The sequence below is a fragment of the Pteropus medius genome, unplaced genomic scaffold (genome assembly GCF_902729225.1).
Source record: "Pteropus medius unplaced genomic scaffold, Ma_sr-lr_union100, whole genome shotgun sequence".
NCBI lineage: Eukaryota > Metazoa > Chordata > Mammalia > Chiroptera > Pteropodidae > Pteropus > Pteropus medius.
In genome coordinates, this window is record NW_024354911.1 from 14,997,465 (window position 1) to 15,015,914 (window position 18,450).

The window sequence follows — 18,450 nt, forward strand, 5'->3', positions numbered from 1 at the left end:
TTGGCCTGTTATTATACCATGTAATCACTAGCACCTTTCCTTTTAAATTTTTATCAACTTATAGACTCTTCAATTTACTGCTTTGGTGGGTTTGCTTAGCCCAAACTAAGTTCTAGAAATGTGCAGTTACCAGAGCTCTATAATGAGTGCACAGATGAGCCCTAGATTGGATAGATACAGCTCACTGAAGACCAAACTATCTTTTAATTTCTGTGGTAGTACAAACTACTCTTGGAATGTAAGAGTAAACAAAATGTTTTCTAAACACCCCCCTCAGATGACTTTGCTAATTAACAGAGCTCCAAATTAATTTCAAACTTTAGTCACTAGCCCTATCCCTCAGCTTCTAGTTTTCATAAACATTTACTTCTAATAGGATCCTAGAGTGTTCCCTTCCCTAGCCCCACAGGATACTGTTCTTACTTTTACATTCTAATGTTCCGTGTATTTTTGCAAGTAAACGATTATATGGTTCTGATTATAAATTTCATTTCTAAGGATAAAGCATTAATTGGAAATATCAAAAATGAAAAACTCAATCTTAAAAATAAACCTCTAATTTATAAATGCATACCAAGTTAGTAAAATTAGTTTAGAATTCTTCGACGTCAGAACTTAACCGAAAATTGGTTTATATTCAGATTTTTCTCCCCATGCATTATACCATCACCACCACTCACAATTGAGCTTAAAGCCAAAACCAGCCTCTTTTCTACAAGGACCATGAAAACTTTAAATTTCCCATATAAAAATGTGTGAACAAGACTTAATTTGTATGAGGAATCTTAATATATACATTTTGAAGTCATCAAATGACTTTTTAAAAGAACTAGGTTGTCATGCTCTTTAATAATGTATACCTTTTCCTCACTGTGGCACACAGGAAAATAAATTTGAACATTAATCTTATTTGTGGTTGGGTTATCCGCAGTTAACTGTTGTCAAAAATATTAAATGCAAGGGATCCCCTGAAATGAGTGACCACATTCATATAACTTTTATTATAGTCTTAACTGTTCCATTTTCTTTATCTACTGTGACTTACAATTTTTTATCTATGGAAAAAACATAGTATATATAGTTTTTACTACGCATGGTTTCTCTCATTCACTAGGCCTCTTAGAACATTTCCCTCATAAATAAGGGGGAACTACCGTACTTTCTGCTGGCGAATATTAAAATCTTTGGACAAAGCTCCTCGTAGTGGAAACAGCTGGCCTAGGGATGCAGGCGGCTAGCTCTGCAGTTTGAGTTCTGCTCATTTATTGTTTAATAATTACTCCAAGAAAGGATTTTTTAAAAGAATTCTTTAACATGTTCACTTACATTTATACAATGCTGGAAATGACTGTTGACATTTTCACTATTACCATTCATTATCAAAGGAAGGCATAATATCAAAGTCAAATCTGAAACTATAGTCAATGTTAAATCAAACTCAAAAAATACCATTTACAATTTAAGTACTCTCTTGTATAAAGCATCAAAAAGTTAATACAAGTACTAGTCTTAAGCAGTCAAACAAGTCTAAGCCACATTTATTTGCACATGTAGTAATGAGCAACATACTCCAAATTCATACAAATTTATAAAACAACAAGTTAATCACTTGGTACACTTGTGTTATCTTGTTTACAGATTCAAGTGTAGATGTACGTCCTTTATTTTGTAAACTTTCATACAATACTTAAACAAAAATTTTGACATATATTGGCATGGTTCAGTTAGAGCCAACACAAAAGTTAAGACAAGACCACAACTCAAAAACCAAGTTTAGAATATATTTTTCTACCTCCCTCCCCTGGAAAGAAGTGATTAACAAATGTATATGCTGTATCACACAAGAAACCATGGAGACAAAAGAATGATGCTCCCATAATTGTAAGAAAATGCCAACCAAAATCATACTGCTTCATCTACCCAATATATGGTGTAAATAAGAAACAAGAGGAAACGTTTAGATGAAAATAACAAGGGAGACTAGAAAAAATAGTAAATGATCTTAAAAACAAACTATGCCCTGCCCCCAATGCTGCAAATATTTGACAACTCGAAATAATTGTCTAAGGCAAATAAAAGTGAGGAAACCTTCAAAGACATTCTAATCACCTTCAGTATCTAGTGATAAAAGCTGAAAATGATATCAAGAAGGTACTATACAAGTGTCGAGGACATCCCAAAACTAATGAAAGAAACGCATTTATTTCTACAAAAGCAATGTATAATACAGAATTAGAAGGAAACAGACTTAAAGATTTACCTATTAAAATATACAGATTCTTACTGAAGAGTATAGGATATTTAAAAAAGATGACAAGGGATGTTAATCTTTTTTTATTATTATTATTTTTACATATTTTGGAACCTCACATAATTTTGATAAATAACTCTTACAAAATTATGCAAAAAGTACAAGAATGTCTGGTAAACAAACAGTCTGTATTTTCCAAAAAGATTTTTTACAACATGCAATTCTTAAGGCAGCATCCTCCTTACAAGGAAAGGTAATCCTTTTACTCATCAAGACATCTTCTGCTGCAAAGAATAGGCTAAGAAAGCCTGGCTTCTTCCATTAACGCCTTTTGTCTTTCCTGTCTGATTTTCGGTCTCTTTCACTTCTTGAAGATCTTTTGCCTGATCGACTACTCTCTGATATAGACCTCTTTCTGTCAGACCTGGAATTCTTATCCTTTGATCCTTTTGTATCTCTACTACTACCACCTTTTGAGGACTTGTGACTTCTTTCTAGTCCTGAAGTATCCCTTCGTTTCCGATCCACGCTCCTTCTGTGCTTTCTATCTCTATTATGTCCCCGGCCTCTACTCCGACTTCTACTCTCACTGGAACTAGTGGTGCTGCTGCTACTGTCTCTGCTGCTGCTGCCACTTGTACTGGAGCTGCTACTGGAACTACTTCGACTACTACTACTGCCACTGCTAGAACTGCTTCCACTGCTACTACTGGTTGAACTGCTACTAGAACTACTACTGCTGCTACTCCGACTTCTACTCTTGCTTGTTTTATTTCTAGCTCGACCTCTACTTCTGCTCCTAGTTTTGGTTTTGGATTTGCTCTCCGGAAGTACCGTCAAAACTGGCTCTATAGTCACCTCAGTGAGTTTTACAGATTCTATAGCAAATTCCTTCCTCTCAAGTAGTAAATGCCCCTGCTCCTGAATAACCTGAGGTGATGACTGTACAACAGCTAATGGTAAAGTCTCAGGTTGAGAGAGAGGCTGGGGCTGGAGTACTGGTTGGGACTGAGATTGGGGCTGAGATTGGAACTGAGGCTGAGGCAGGGGCTGAGGCTGAGGCTGAGCCACAGTCTCAGGTTGTGGCTCAGATTCTTTCTCTTCTTTGTCCTCAGGCTCATTTTCCATTTCTAGAGCACTAGCACTCTCTTTTGCAGGAGAAAGAGATTTACATTCTTTATCTGGCTCAACTTCAAATTCCATTTCTTGCTCCAATTCTTTGTTAGTTTCATTTTCTGACGGTTCTACACTTTCAACTTGACTGGTTTCCATTACCTCTTGCTCAGCAATTACATTTTTGACACTCTCCACCATCTCTAGCACATCCATAACTTCCTCAGGCTGACTATCTTGCTGCTTCTCATTTTCCCTTATCTCAGTTTCCTCTTCCATCTTAACCTCCATTTCCTGTTTTTGTTCCTCCTCCTCCTGTTCCTTCTCTGCATCACTATGAACTATACTAATTTCCTTTTCCTCTTCCTCTCCTGCTTCCTCTATTTCTACATCATTGTGCTGATTACCTGTCTCCTCCAACTCTTCCTCTCGCTGAGCCACCTTACCCTCTTCTTGTTCCGCCTTCTGTTCTTCATTACGCACCACCTGATGTTCTTTTTCCTTCATTGATTGTCTTCTAGGCCTAGCCTCCATTTTATTTATTTGTTCTGCAAATTCGATGCGTCTACCTTCAAATAAAGCTAAAGAATAAAATTTTAGATGTGTAAAATATATTATGAGTAAGAAATCCAGTCACAATTTGAAACCTGGCTACAAAATGTCACTGAGCTTTATCTAAATGTCTTTTTCTAAAGAGATGATGACAAAAGACTGATTATGGCAAATAAGTAATTACCAATTGACATAAATTAACAAAAGCAATGATCTACTGGAAACCTATATATAAAAAAAATTAGTAGCAGGCAAAACTACCATATCTAAGTGATGGATAGAAAGGACAATCTTGCTACTTAACTTAATGCTAGTTGAAAAGAAACAAAACTTCTTTCAAACAAAATCAGTTTTATGATATAACATATATTAATTTTTCTGCTCCCAAGGAGAAATAAATCACCTAATCACCAATTTACGAGTGTCTACCCTTCAATGTGTGCTCCCTCTATGGATTACATTGACATTCACTTTTTCTTGCTTCATTAGCATTTATGTCTGGCTACTAAAAGTATCAAGCAAAAAGAAGTCACGTTACTCAAATGCTTAAGAAATACACATGTATTAAGCATTGCCTACAAAAGTTTCCAGTTAAACTCCATCAGGAAACAAAGGCTCCTGCACTCCAAACTTATTAGCATCTTATTTCAAAAATCTACTATTAAATCACAACTATTATAGGCAGACAAATGTGTGTGACTTTATCACCTTATTCATTAGGAAAACTGCAACTGACTTCTTCACGAACACTTACCATTCATTTTTCTCTGTGACTCTTCTATTAGTTTTTGGGTAGCTGGACACATTCTTCCAGGAATATAGAACAAGTGGGGCTTCGTCTTAGTTCTTATGTATTTAATTATCTTGGCATTATGCTCATTCCATTCTTCTTGCTAAGGAAAAGGTAAAGGTCAGCACTTCTGTAAACAGGAAGCATTACCAATCTTAGAATTCTAAAATACTACTCACCAGCTGCGCAAGCTCAACCTTCTGTTCCAAAAGCCGCAGTTCTGTCTGTTTAGCACGCCTCTCTTCAAATAGTTCTCTCCTCTCATTTTCAACCTGCTTTCTCTCTTCTTCTGCCTGTACTTCCAGTTTCTGTTCAATTTCCTGGCGTCTCTTTTGCTAAAGATAAATAACGATCTTTACACATCCTGATTACATGAAACATTACAATTTTATTAAGTTATCTGCATGTGTTTCACTTTGCAATTCAGGATACCAACTACTTAAAACTTAGCACTTAGAATTTGAAGACTGCAATTTCTCTTTCAAGAAATGGGGGCTGCAGCTTTTCATGTAAAAATCTAAACTTTAAAGCCATAATATCGGTAACTGTTCCATTGCAACAGAACTTTTAGATAAGGTTCTTTCATAAATTAACCACAAAAGAGCACTTCAGTTACTCTTTTTAAATCAAAAAATTTGACAGAAGTGATGCTCTAATAAGTCATATTTTCCACCTATTTAAAAAAAATTACTCTTCACACATTAAAATGCCTTTAAGCCTTTTATATTCTCCAGTAAACACATAAAAGCTGAAATAAAAGTTTATTAAATTCCTATATACAAATTATCTCTTTTCCACTGTAGTTACCCCGAGAAGCAGTAACTTGGCTGTTCAACTTCACAGACATAACTTTGTACTTTTAACAAAAAACTTCAACAGTTAAACTGTGTAGGGCAATATTTATGCGTTTGCTTCTAGAGTGCTAAATATTTGCTCTGAATGTGTATCTAAGTCATAAAAATTAGAATGACTGAACTAGTAGCAATGATCAATGAGTTTAACTCACTTACTGAAGAAAAAGCACTCTGAGGCCTAAAGAAATAAAGGAACGTGTTCAAGACCACAAAACAAGATTGTTAATAGAGCTGACTTCAAAAAAAAGACCAGTTAGTCTATGGCCATGCTACCCTGAACAAGCCCGATCCCGTCTGATCTCGGAAGCTAAGCAGGGTCAGGCCTGGTTAGTACTTGGATAGGAGACCACCTAGGAAGACCAGGTGCTGTAGGCGTAAAAAATAAAAAAATAAGGGATTGTAGGCTGATGAAATCCTTGCAATCTAAGGTCAACCAACGGATGCCTCGCTTAAAAACAAAACAAAAGACCAGTTAAAAATTTAACTCCAGAAAAGTTTTTTAAGTTTTTCCTTGGCTTTATTTTAAGATTGCAATTAAGTATTAATTTTAAGATTGCAATTAAGTATTAAGAGAGCTTTTCAGCTCTTTTTAAAAACATGTAGGCAACTACTCTGATAAGAAAGCAAAGAAACTGCATAAATACCCTTTCAGTAGCGACAGTAGATTCTTGTTTAAATTTCTGAAGAGTGCCCATCAACAAGCCAAATATTCGCCGGTTCCTAAAAAACAAAAAGAAAGATTCAGTTTCAATAGGATCCACTTCATCTAAACCTGCCATTTCTTAAAAAGAAACATACTATATGCACTTGGACAATTGCTTAAATTTTCTTAAAATTGCATTATTTGACAGGTTTCCCTCCCAGAAGTCAATAAAAATACCTTTGCTTTCCCTTTTCATCCATATTTTGATCCTGGATAAGGTCTCTCCGTGTGCGTTCTTTGGAGGTAGCTACAACTGAAGACTGCAAAGCTGGCTGCATAAGAAAAAGAAAATCTCCGTAATTTAACAAGCATACAAGTGGAACCCATTAAAATGTAGTAAGATGAAAATACTATATTCATCCTCTATGTTCTTTTAATCTCAATTACCTTTTTAACATCATCATCCTCTGGATCGCTTTCTTGGCGTGATTCTCTCCGTGTCCGACGCTCCCCGCCCAGCCTGTCATAGGAAAAATAATTTAAATGAGCACTACAGAATGTGACTTAAGTGCCTACCAAGGGCAAACGACTACTTTTCGAGGACTCATTTCCAGAAATTTCATTGTCAGTTTACATCCCATGCTACGCTTTCCGCCAGTAGTGAAAAGATAAAATGTACCATCAATGCCCAATCCAGATTTTGATAGCTTTTAATCAATGCCCAATCCAGACTTTGATAGCCTTTATTTCTCAAGCTGGTTTTTATAGTACAAGACAGAAAAGTGACACATATTGACCATTTTCTTAATCTTATTCCTCTCATGACCCTTATTTTGGTAAAATTTCTGTTATTGTTAGTAAAGAACTCAGTTTTGAGGGATACTAGCTATCGGTTCAGTAAATACCAATAGATCAGATTCAGGGGAAGTGATACACTATCCGAGTCTAATATGACTCAACTCAACTGTGAATGAAGGGGCAACATAATAAACCCAACAAATTATCGAGGGACCACATGGCAAGTCCAACAAGCTCAGTGACCAAAAGTAACTACACAGGATGGTCTGATCATAAATTCCTAACCGGGCAGGCCATGACAGGTAGTTATGTCCCAGGCCTACAGTTTCCTTAGCAAAGGTCAATCCTTACCTTAAGTGAGCTCTGTCCACTGCTCTTACTCACCTAGGATAACATACTTTTGAAATGTCAAAGTAATTTCCTAGACCCCTTGAAGGTACAACCACAGGCTCAAGAGCACAAGACCACGAAATCCCTCACTGTTATCTTATTTCTTGCATACCATCTCTACTTACTGTAAACGTTAATTATTAACTAACCTATACTCACCAATGTGTCTCTTCATTCTCCTTTTTATTTAATCCTAGAGATTGCCCCACTTTGCTTTCTCCTATCTCCTTAACATCACCAATGGATTTCATGTAACCCTCCTTACATCTTCTCCTTTGATTCTAATGTATAAAATAAGCTGCGACACTGCCACTCTCCAAAGCATTTTCTTAATCTGCTTAAATTTTGGCTCAAACTTACAAAACTTTTCTATAGGCTGTACAGTCTTTCATTGACAAAACAATATTTATTAAATGTTTATATCTGTATGCTACCTTAGAAAATAGAACATATACACGTGCCTTCAAAATCTTTTTTTTCCAACATACCTACTGACTGCCCCTTCAAGGTCTCTCTGTTTGGCTGGGGGTCCTCCTCCACTATCTGAGAATCCACGCCTGTGATTAAAAATGTCCAACACAAAGCACTTGAAATGTAAGATAAATGGTATTTCCATTTAGCAAAAGAATTTAAAAATTTAAATATTCTTCCAATTAAAGCAACCTTAAATGGCCATTCACTCCAAGATGCTTTTATAGTATTTTTTAAAAACCCACATGAATAAATTTATACAAAACTACTATAGTTAATATATTCAAGCTCTAGTTTTACACGTAAATGAAGTTCCAGGATAACTATCCAGAAAATTACAACTGATTACAGCTTTAAACACAAACATTTCTAAGTGGTTCTACCACGAATTTTGTTTAAAATGGTACGTCAATTTAGTCTAAGCAGCACCAATAATCTTAATGTATGAAATAAGTCTTAAGGAAATCTTACCTCAGCAATAAACTACCACGTCCTCTACCTCCACCAGGACCAGAAAGGGCCAGCAATCTGGCTTGGATGGGCCTGTAAGATATTTACAAATCAGTACAAAAAGCATATGTGGACACATGTAATGGCATCAAATACGTTCACGAGTGCAGTGCATCATAGAGAAAATAACTAAAAAAGTTCTAAAAAGACGGATCAAATCCACGTATTTGAAAAAGGTTAGAAAGTATTATTTAAGTTCTGTTTTTTTCAAGACCAATATCACAGAAATTAGATTTATTTCGATGCCACTATACATTAACAAGCTTTGATCAGGTCTTAATTTCGCCAACCCGAAGGAAGCTGCACGTGGGCAAGAGCCTTGGGGCGAAGCGGCGAACCGAGTCCCAGGAGGGTCTCCTGGCCAGCCGTTGGAGGGGGAAGGGGCTTTGTGCTGCAGTTCCGGGCCCGCAGAGCCGAAGGCGGGAATCCGTAGACCGGGCCTTCCCACAGACCGGGAAGGAGTCCCAACGCACCCAGGCCCCGCTCTCCTTCCTCACGAACCTGAGCCCGGGGACCTACGGTGGGGCCTTGGAGACTCCCCACCTCACCGAGAACCGGGTTCTACTGCCGGCTCGGGAGCAAGCCTCGATGTTCCAGCCTTATCAAAGCTGGTCGCCCTCCCCGCCCCCAATTCACCCTGACTTGATGACTGCTTCTCGGAGCCAGCATTTCCCATCCAGCCTTTACCTCACGTCATTCGGATCCCTCCCGGTGAGCTTGCGAATATTCTCATCCACGTTCTTTAGGCTCTCTTTGGCCTTTTCTAGCTGCTCCTGCAAAGTTCTCACTGCGACCGCCATCTTCTCCCTGCAGCAGGCTTCGAGACTGCTCCACAGGCCGCGCCTGGCCGTACCGCGCCGCCGGACGCGAGGACTGACAGCTGGCCTCAGCCAATGACGATAGGCGTTGTTTTTCGGCTTCAACCACTCAGCAACCGGAAGGGGGAGAACCTGCCGACACTTGTGCCTCCCGGCCAATGAAAAGTCCGTCAGGCGGCCACTTCCCTCCCCAGTTAGCTGCGTGTGGCCCAGCTCCGATTCTAGCGCAGAGGCGGGGCGGGTTTGTGAGTCCTTGGGTCCTCGGAGACGCGGGCTCATGGGCCTGCTCCTCCAGGCAAGGAGCGCGGAGTTTTGCAACTCTTTTAACCTATGCTATGACGTGACTTACGTCATTTTAACCACCTAATCACATCAGAGTGAGAAGGAGGCGAGTCTGTTCTCCCCCTGCCCATCCATCAGAGAAGGTGGCGAGTTTATCCCCCCTCTCCCCCCAGTAAATGATTAGATTAGGAAAGGGTGCGGCCATTCTGTTGGTGCGCATGCCCAGGGAGTGTGGGGGTGGGGGGGGGATGCGAGCTTCTACTAGGTTAAACCAAAATGAGCCCAAGGAAGCAAAGAATGAAGGAACAGGAAGTGATTAATCGTAATAGTTATTTTAGGGACACTGAAACGCTTTACATGCCTTATCCCTGTCAAGAGCTTGAATAAAATGCCTGTTTTTACTGATAAGGAAATTGAGTCTGGGGGTACTGCAGCTGTCCCTACGTTTTGCCAGTCTAGAGTCACCGTCGGATCAGACCCTGTGCGAGGATGTACTAGAAGAGAAAAGCAATGATGAGACAGACAAGGCAGGCATTCTCTACATCTGGCCTAGAGTTGGTTCGTTTAAGATGGGGTTCCTGGATCAGCGTTATTGTGTATATGAGAGTATTGTCCAACTTCTGGTTCCTCTGTACCTGCACTGCCAACATGGGAACCAGTTTTATTCCAGAAATGTATCAGCAAATTATAGCCCAGAAAGCATGTTCCTACAGAAACAATATTATGAATAACCTTTGGATTCTCATTTCCATCTGTCAGCCAAGCATCCTCCTTAACACCAAGGATTAGCAGGCTAATTTACCATTTTAATTCGTCCAACCACCTTTATATATAAATATATATGTATATTTTTTAAAGAATTGAGCAAGACACCAAAATATGGCAGAAAAGAATAGCTTTATTAGAAGAGAAAGTAAAGCAACAGAACACTTCCAGACGTGGAAGCGGGCCTGAGCAAGAGAAGAGCAGCTCAAAAGGCTCAAGGGCTCAAAGGCCACTCAATCACCTTTAAATCGCCTGTGTATGAGCAGTATCTCCTTTATCTAAGGATAAAGCCTAGAACAAGCTAGCTATGGTTCCTGCTTCCCTGGAGTTTATAAGCTCCTCAGGAAACAAAGATTATTCATGTACTCATTCATTCAACAAATATTTATTGAGTAAAAAATGTGTTTTACTCCTGTTAATCTATTTTATATCAATATAATTATTAGACTAACCAAAAAACCTAAAAGGGTAGAAGGAAACCTTTTCCATCCCAGCTTTAGAAACAGAAGTAGTATTGAAAAAAGAAAAAGTAAAGCTAAGCAAGAGGGGTGAAGATGGATAATTAATTCCGATTGTGAGCGTACTTAGTTGTGATCTGATCTGTATTTACAATCCTATGTCATAGACAGTACGTGAAGCACCAGAATGTGACAACAGTAGATCCTAACCTCCAAGTATGACAAAATGCTTTTAGAGTTAACCAAAAAAAAAAAAGGATCTATTCCTGCTTCCATAGGATCTAGGATCCTGGACAATTTAACATAGTCTGCTTTATGGGGGAGAATCAGTGCGATGCTATGTTCAACATTTAGTAGGTGCTCAGTAATTATTAGTTTCCCCTCTATTTTCCCAAATATTCTAAGACCACCACCACCACCTGCCCCCCCCATTATTGTAGTTTGAGAAATCAATCTTAATAAGTTGGTTAATTGCTTACTCTTTGACCTCAATGGTGAACTTGGGCTCCTGTTTCTTGATGGTGGTGATGAAGGGAGAGTGCGCAATTGGGAAATAAAGGTCCTGATTTCGTGTTTGAGAAATTTCAGTGCTGGAAAAATTAAGATTATGATTACAAAAATTATATTGCCTAGTGTTTTTGAAGGCTTAGGTGGAACTTTTATGCTTGATTTATACGATGATTGAATAAACTAATCCAAATATTGAAGGGACATGTAAAAAAGCAACCATAATTCCAATTATGGAACGTGATCTTAAATTTCTGTGAAGGGCTATGAAGAATTGAGAGTTTGTTAATTTGAGAAAACTCAGTATGTTAATTTTGGGAAAGCAATAAATTGGAAAAAAATCGGCTGTGAATTACTAAGAACTAATCGATGTTAATAAGTAACATTTTAAGCAAGATTTGCCAAATTTAAGCGGTGCTTATGATATGTATATATGATCTAATGTATATATACATATATATGATCTAATATATATATACATATATATATATATATATGCACTTATGTAGAAGTCTCACATCTGTTACAGGTTCTTATGAATTCCGTCCCACGATGACGTTGCTTTTCTGAAGTCTTTAGCACTTTTTCCACTCACCTAATCCTCTGATTAATTTGTATTTTCTGGTTAAAGAATATCTTGTTCTTTGCTTAGTCCATCTCCCTTGTCGACGCCACTCTCAGTAAATTTCTTGGTGGCCAAAATGGCTTTAAATTTTTTTGCATACGTAGGCTTAATCTAATATGGAATGGGGTAATTTCTTACTACACCTAAAATTTATAGCTTCACTCTTTTTATAACTTTTCATATTGAGGAACATATGGCGGGAAGTGGAAGCTTTTGATGAAGCGCGTAGACATTCTTGTCACTTCATCTAACTCTTAGGTAATTAACGCAAAGATGGCAGAAGGAACTTTTTTTGTCTTATTTTGACAGCCCCCCGACCGCTCCCGCCCCCAGCATAGCTCAAAAAGCCAGCTGTTCACCCTGGGTCGGGGCGGGGGTAGGGGAGCGACTCTGTGATCATAGAGCTGGCGAATGCCGGGGTAGAGGTGACCGGAAGTTGTTTTTATTCCCCCACCCCCCCAACACACACATCCCAGGGGCCGGATCGGGTCTCCGCAGGTTCAGTTTGGTTCCCACAGCTGTCCGAGGCTCATATTCCGCCCGAGGGCTTGGTGGCCCTGGAGTGGGCTCACCCCCGTACTGGGCTCACTCCAGTACTAGTGTCTTCTGGAAGCCGAGTGCATTACTCGGTCTCTTAGCAACGAAGGACAGGCCGCGGTTTGAGAGAGCGGCGGCGCAGTCCAAATTGCTCAGGCGCTAGCCGGGACTCCCGAGCCCGGCCCAAATAGGAGCCGAAAACCAGAGCTTGGAAGAATAAGCAGGAAATGGCGGACGAGGCGTTGTTTTTGCTTCTCCATAACGAGATGGTGTCTGGAGTTTACAAGTCCGCGGAGCAGGGGGAGGTGGTGAGTACTGCCACATGCGCTTGAGGTTCTTTTTCGGTGAAACTGTTTCCCTCAGTTCTTTCCTTCAATCCCTGCCCCTCCGCCACCCAACGCCTCCCGTGGCGTAGGCAGCTGTTCTGCCGGCAGGTATCCTAAGTCCTCGAACCTGTCAGCTGTCTTTGGTCTTTTAACTTCTTTCTCGTATCTTCTACTATTTGGTACTTTTTTGTCTCTTCCCATATTCCCATACCTGTGTCCTGCAGGCCGCAGATTTTTTTTACTTTTAGTATTGTCTCTACCATCATTTACGGCAGGGTTAACTGCAGAGCTGATTTGGGCACCCCGTACTTCCAGTCCTGCTGAGCTGTCCACTGCACAGCCCTGATCCAGCCTGAGAATCCTGTTCCTCCCTCCTTATGCCTAACCCTCAACCACTCCACGAAACTCGAAGACAGAAGCCTAATGAGAATTGAAGCCAAAGGAAAGGAAAGTTTGTAGGCGTTACTATAATTAGGAAAAAAATTAATTTAAAAAATTTATTTAGTGCTCATTAAATGTCAGAGCTAGTTGTAGGTGCTGGGGATGTAGTAATGAGGGAAACGATGACCCCATCCTCTTGGAGATTACTCCTAATGTGTGAGAGTCCTCATTCACTCATTATTCAGTGTGTATAGTAGGCCCGACACTGCTAGATTAATAAGATAAACCCCAGACTCAGTTGTTGAATGATTGGAATTCAATGAGTAATTAAGGTATTGGGTTGTAGTTAGGTATAAAATCAAGGAGTTGTAATAGCTTTTATAAAAGATATTCCAAAGTCATGTTCAAGTCAGAAGGCCATTCTATAATGCTGTTGATAAAGAGGAGTGGATTGTGGGGGTAGGAAAAGCATCCTAGGCAAGGTAACGACACAGGTATGAAAGAATGTGATGTATTTAAATATGCTTAAGCGTTTCACTGTGACTAGATTGAATGGGTGGAGAGCGAGAATTGAGAGCTAAAACTAGAATGAGCCTTGTATGATTTGGACTTTCTTAGTGGAGGATTTTAAGAATTTTTAAGGGAAATAATATGGCCCATTTGTATTTTAGAAAGAGGGGCTGGTTTGGAGAAAAGATTCTTGTAGGGAAAAGGTCTGTTATTGCAGGAGTCCAGGCAGGAGATGATGAAGATCTGAATTAAGACAGGAATAGAGAAAAGAGGAGCTAACAGGTTTGAGAGATAGGAGGTAGGATCTCTAGGACTTGGTTTGGTACAGAAGTGAGAGTTGAAAATTATCCCCAGGATTTTAGCTTGACCTGCTAAGTTTGATGGAGAGGAATAATGGAGAAGAAAGAGGTGAGAATAATGAATTATTTTTGGACAAGTTGGAATTTTGAGATGCCTGTAGGACATCCAGGAAAAGGTACTGCCAGTTTGTAAGCTACAAGAAGGATAGTGTCTTAGTCCATTCTGGCTGCTATCACAAAATACCACAGACTGAGTGGCTTATAAACAACAGGGATTTATTTTTCAGTTTTGAAGGCTGTGAAGTCCAAAATCAAGATGCTAGCAGATTCAGTGTCTTGTGAAGGTCTGCTTCTGGTTCATAGATAGTTATTTTTTGTGTTTGTCTTCACATGGTAGAAGGCTAGGTAGCTCTCTGCCGTCTCTTTTTTTAAGGGCACTAATCTCATTATTGAGGGCTCCATCCTCATGACAGAATCACTCCCCAAGGGCCCCACCACCTAATACCATAACACTGAGGGTTAGGATTTCAATATATGAATTTTGGGGAGACACAACATTCAGTCTATAGCAGACAGGCATGATGCATTTGGAGATGTCATTAGGAAGACATCAGGAAGAGTATTGGAAATGAAGCAAATTCTATTTTCAGACCCATCTGTAATAGAGATTTTTTTCCTCGCGTTATAAAATTTTGACTTTATCATCACCAGCAACCAATAGTTATTAATGTTTAGCATCTGTGCTAAGTAGCAAACAATTGCTGTTCGTGCAAAGCTAGCCTTCCTTTTCCCCAAAGAATAATTAGCAACACACCCTCCACTCCCAACGTGTACAATCAGTTCTCTTAATTTTCTCTACTTTCTAGCCCTCTTCCAACTCTTGCCCAGGAACATCACCTTTTTAAAAATCCCTCTTTTTCCCAATGGATTAACCAAAAAGAAAATAGAGCTGTTATAATCGTGATTGATCATTTTAAGAGGTGTGCTAGTCATATAAGAGAAAGGAAATCCATAAGTTTTGAATCATTTAAACTAAAAATAACTTTCTTTTCCTATTGCAGTTGTTTAGTATAGGGGAAAATGTCAAGAGCATATAAATAAAAGTGATTAGAATCCAGAGGGTTTATTGTGTTAGTATCAATATTTTGAGTATGCTTCAGATTTTTCATAATAAAAAATGTGAAAGAAAGACACATAATCCTGTCATCCAGAAATGTTTTTTGTATATCTTTTTGACATAAAGTCATAAGTTTTGAAATAACATAAAGGTAAGAACCAATGTTCTCATCCTCTAAATCAAAGGATAGGTTTTTTTAAGAAAAGTTAATGGATAAAATATTTTCAAGTTTAATTTTTCTTACGAATTTAGTGCTTGCTAATAATGAACACTCAAATGCTAATGTGAATAGTAAGTAGTAACATCAGAAGGTGTTTACTAAGGCTTAATTCCAAAAGCTCATGTGATCATGGTTAAGATTTGAGAATATCTACATACATAAGCATATTTCCTGCTAATTAGTATGTTTCTGGGCGATTCTACAAAGCAAATTGCTCTACAGACAGCATCATGATTTACAAGTACTCATTCCACCTGAACATGTTTGGGAATGAGTGTGGAGAATAACAAAAATCAAGGGTAGTGATATGTACAATAATAGATGTATGTGCAGAGTGTTATGACAGCATAAGGTCCAAAGGAGTATCAGGGAAGGTTTCCGGGGGGATGCGATGCTTGAGCTGCTTTTAAAGGATGTACAATTTTGGAAACAGCAAGTGCGAAGGCATGGAGGCAGAGGAAAGAATGGCACTCTGGAGTTGCTTCAGAAATTTCACAGTAGTGGAAGGAGGATGTTTGTGTATATGTGGCTGTTAGTAAATCTGGTTAACTAGCCAGGGATCATTTAAGAAGAGGCACATAATGCTGTGCTAATGAGTTTGGACTTTATTTTGAAGAAGGGGGTTGCCAAAAGGTCCAGTTGAGAAGAATACGATTTGCTTTTTAGAAAGTCTATACCGCTGCCCTGACATCTTCTCTGGGACACTGCTTCCCCCATCTCCAACTTAGATGCGTACGTTGTTCTGCCACACCTATGACAAAAATAGTTGGTGAAGAAAAGGGAAGGAGAAATTAATTGTGAAAGGAAAAGATCACAAGAGAAAGAGCCCAATATAATCTCAGAGGTCATCAACTATAATTTTTAATTCAGGTTTAAAAAAATTAAAAATGAATTATCTTTACATCTTCAATGAAAGCATATCTGAAATACCTAGTTGAGGGTTTCATATGGAAAAGGAAATGTTAGTAATGAATATCTATAAAATGGTGTCCAGGAGAATCAAATGTGAGGAAAATCATGTTATAAAAATTCCTAAAGGTACAGGATTTGTCATTGAGAAATAAAGACATTTGGATCATGGTTGTACAATCTAAGACTTTCAAGGACTGCCATAGGTAAAAGTATTATATTTATTTTCTGTCGTTCCAGGGAGAAAACTGGGATTAATAGGTAAAGGATAAATTAAAGTTAATAAAAATATATTTCATCCAATAATAACATCAAAGAGTTCCAGTAGTAATAATCCAATGTTGATGCTCAGTGGATCCTGGACTGCATTAAAAATGCTTCATATACATTAGTTCTCATAGGAATTTATTTTATATAAGTGAAAACATGGTTTAAATTCAGGTGCTCAAGGTCAGACTTATTTAACTGGTACATCCAGGAATCAAATCTCTGATAAAATGATCCTACAGTCCATGTTTCTAAATAAAAAGTAAAAAGATTATTCTAAATATGAGTCATTTAAAAATAGTATATTATTTTCTTAGAAATATGGTGATATGAGCCTGTGCTTCCATTATTCATCACTTGATAAGCCCTTCATGCTTATCTATTAAAATTTTTCAATTTGTGAAAAACCGTGAGCCCATTGAAGAAGTTGGATGTATGTTAAAGACTGGTATCAGGTTGGAAAGCTCTGGTTCAGACCCAAGTTGGGCTGCAGTGAAGATGCATGTAAAGTTCTATCTTCAAATACAAATTCTTCTAGTTATTGTATATATGAAGCAAGATGAGCAGAAGTTAAGAAGGATCAGATGAAAACTTCATTTCCTGAAGTATTTTTACAGTGTTATGAGAATTAAGAAAAGCAGCATTAACAGAACACCACCAGTAACTTCTGGGAGAGAAAAATAACTCCATTTGGCACTTAACTGCTCCACAAACAGATTTAGTTGGGTTTGGTGTGACATCATGTAGAACACCTGTAGCATCCATCATTGCCTCACTTGTCAGATCTTTTACTGATACATTGTTTCTTCATCCTTCATCACAGTTGTGAATTTGTAAAACCACTTAAATTTACAAATAATTGGAAGTAAATATCATATTGGGTAAATAAACTGCATTGTCATTAAAAAAAAAAAAGTATACCAGCAATATATAAAACAAATCAAGGAGAGAAAAAACTAGAGACAAGGAGATCAGTTGGAAGGCTCTGACTGAAAACCAGGAGAGAAATGAGGGCAAACTTAAAGCAGTAAGATGGAGCAAGAAGATGCATTTTGGAAAGCATGTAGACAATAGGCTCCACAGGACTGGACTGCAGTGCATGTGGAGAGGTTGGGAGCAAAGAGGTAAAGAAAATGGAAGTTTTCTTGTTGGAGTAACTAGGTGCTATTAATGAAGTTAGGGACTTCCGGGGCAGAGCAGGCTGAGGACTTTAAGATAATGAATATCATGTTGAATATGCCTAATTTGAGGGGCCTGTGGGACCTCTAGATGGCTATGTCCAATAAAATCACTAGAAATACAGATTTAGTAGTCATAGGCTCGTAAGTGGAGTACATGGTTCCTTAGAAGAAAATTCAACAAATAATGAGGCCCATGGTGGGAGACAAACAGGCTTCAGAATATATAAAAATCCCTGCCTTCTTGGAGCTGTAATTCTAGCAGAGGGTGAGGATGGAGGGACATGGCACTATAAAATTAGTAGAATGTATAGACTTTAAATAGTGAAAGAAATTCTTTGGAGAAAACTTAAGCAGAGAAGTGGACCAAGGCATCACAATCACTTTTAGAGGGCTTCTTAAAACACAGATTACTATTTCACACCCACGGTTTCTGATTCAGTAAATTGGGCATGGGATTACAGAATTCGCCATTTTTAGAAGTTCCCATGTGATGCCAGTGTTGCTGGTCTTGGGACACACTTTGAAAATCACTGGGAGAGTTGCTGAAGGGGAATGATGCTGCAGTTTTAATGAAGATGGTTAAAGTGGGTCTCATTTGAGATGGTGGCATGTGAGTGAAGACTTAAAGCGAGGGAGTTGGTTTTGTGAATATCTGGAGGAAGAGCTACCTATGCAAGAGCCCTGAGATAAGAGAGCATCTGGCGTTTTTGAGGACAGCAAGGAGACCACTGCAGCTGGAGTGGAGTGAGTGAAGAAAAGTCGAGGTTCAGGAGATACAGCAGTCTGGATTGTATAGGGCTTTGTAGGTCATCCAGAAGATTTTAGGAGTCTTTAGCATAGGGATGGTATTTAAAGCCTAAAGACTGGATGAAATGG

The 18,450-nt window shown here is 38.6% G+C and overlaps 2 protein-coding genes and 1 non-coding gene across 5 annotated transcripts in view; 2 read left to right on the forward strand and 1 right to left on the reverse strand.

The window, feature by feature from the left end:
* Window positions 1–1,504: 1,504 nt before the first annotated feature.
* PNN (pinin, desmosome associated protein) lies at window positions 1,505–9,248 on the reverse strand. Its single transcript, XM_039856403.1, has 9 exons — window positions 9,060–9,248; window positions 8,334–8,405; window positions 7,880–7,948; window positions 6,651–6,723; window positions 6,441–6,535; window positions 6,205–6,280; window positions 4,886–5,041; window positions 4,671–4,809; window positions 1,505–3,945 (listed from the first exon to the last, which is right to left on the reverse strand). The coding sequence occupies exons 1-9, from the start codon at window positions 9,170–9,172 to the stop codon at window positions 2,573–2,575; spliced, it is 2,166 nt and encodes a 721-aa protein (XP_039712337.1). The 5' UTR covers window positions 9,173–9,248; the 3' UTR covers window positions 1,505–2,572.
* Window positions 5,817–5,935, forward strand: LOC120598007 (5S ribosomal RNA). Its single transcript, XR_005651489.1, has one exon. It is a non-coding gene; the product is annotated as a 5S ribosomal RNA (ribosomal RNA).
* Window positions 9,249–12,263: 3,015 nt separating the features above from the next.
* The window catches only part of TRAPPC6B (trafficking protein particle complex subunit 6B), a 15,198-nt gene continuing 9,011 nt past the window's right edge, over window positions 12,264–18,450 (forward strand). For 2 of the 3 annotated variants that reach the window (XM_039856574.1, XM_039856573.1), the window contains exon 1: window positions 12,266–12,672. In XM_039856574.1, coding sequence (XP_039712508.1) covers window positions 12,592–12,672 — 81 coding nt within the window. In that variant the 5' untranslated portion in view covers window positions 12,266–12,591. Of the gene's footprint in view, window positions 12,673–18,450 lie in introns of all 3 variants that reach the window. The other variant, XM_039856572.1, reaches the window with a different exon arrangement.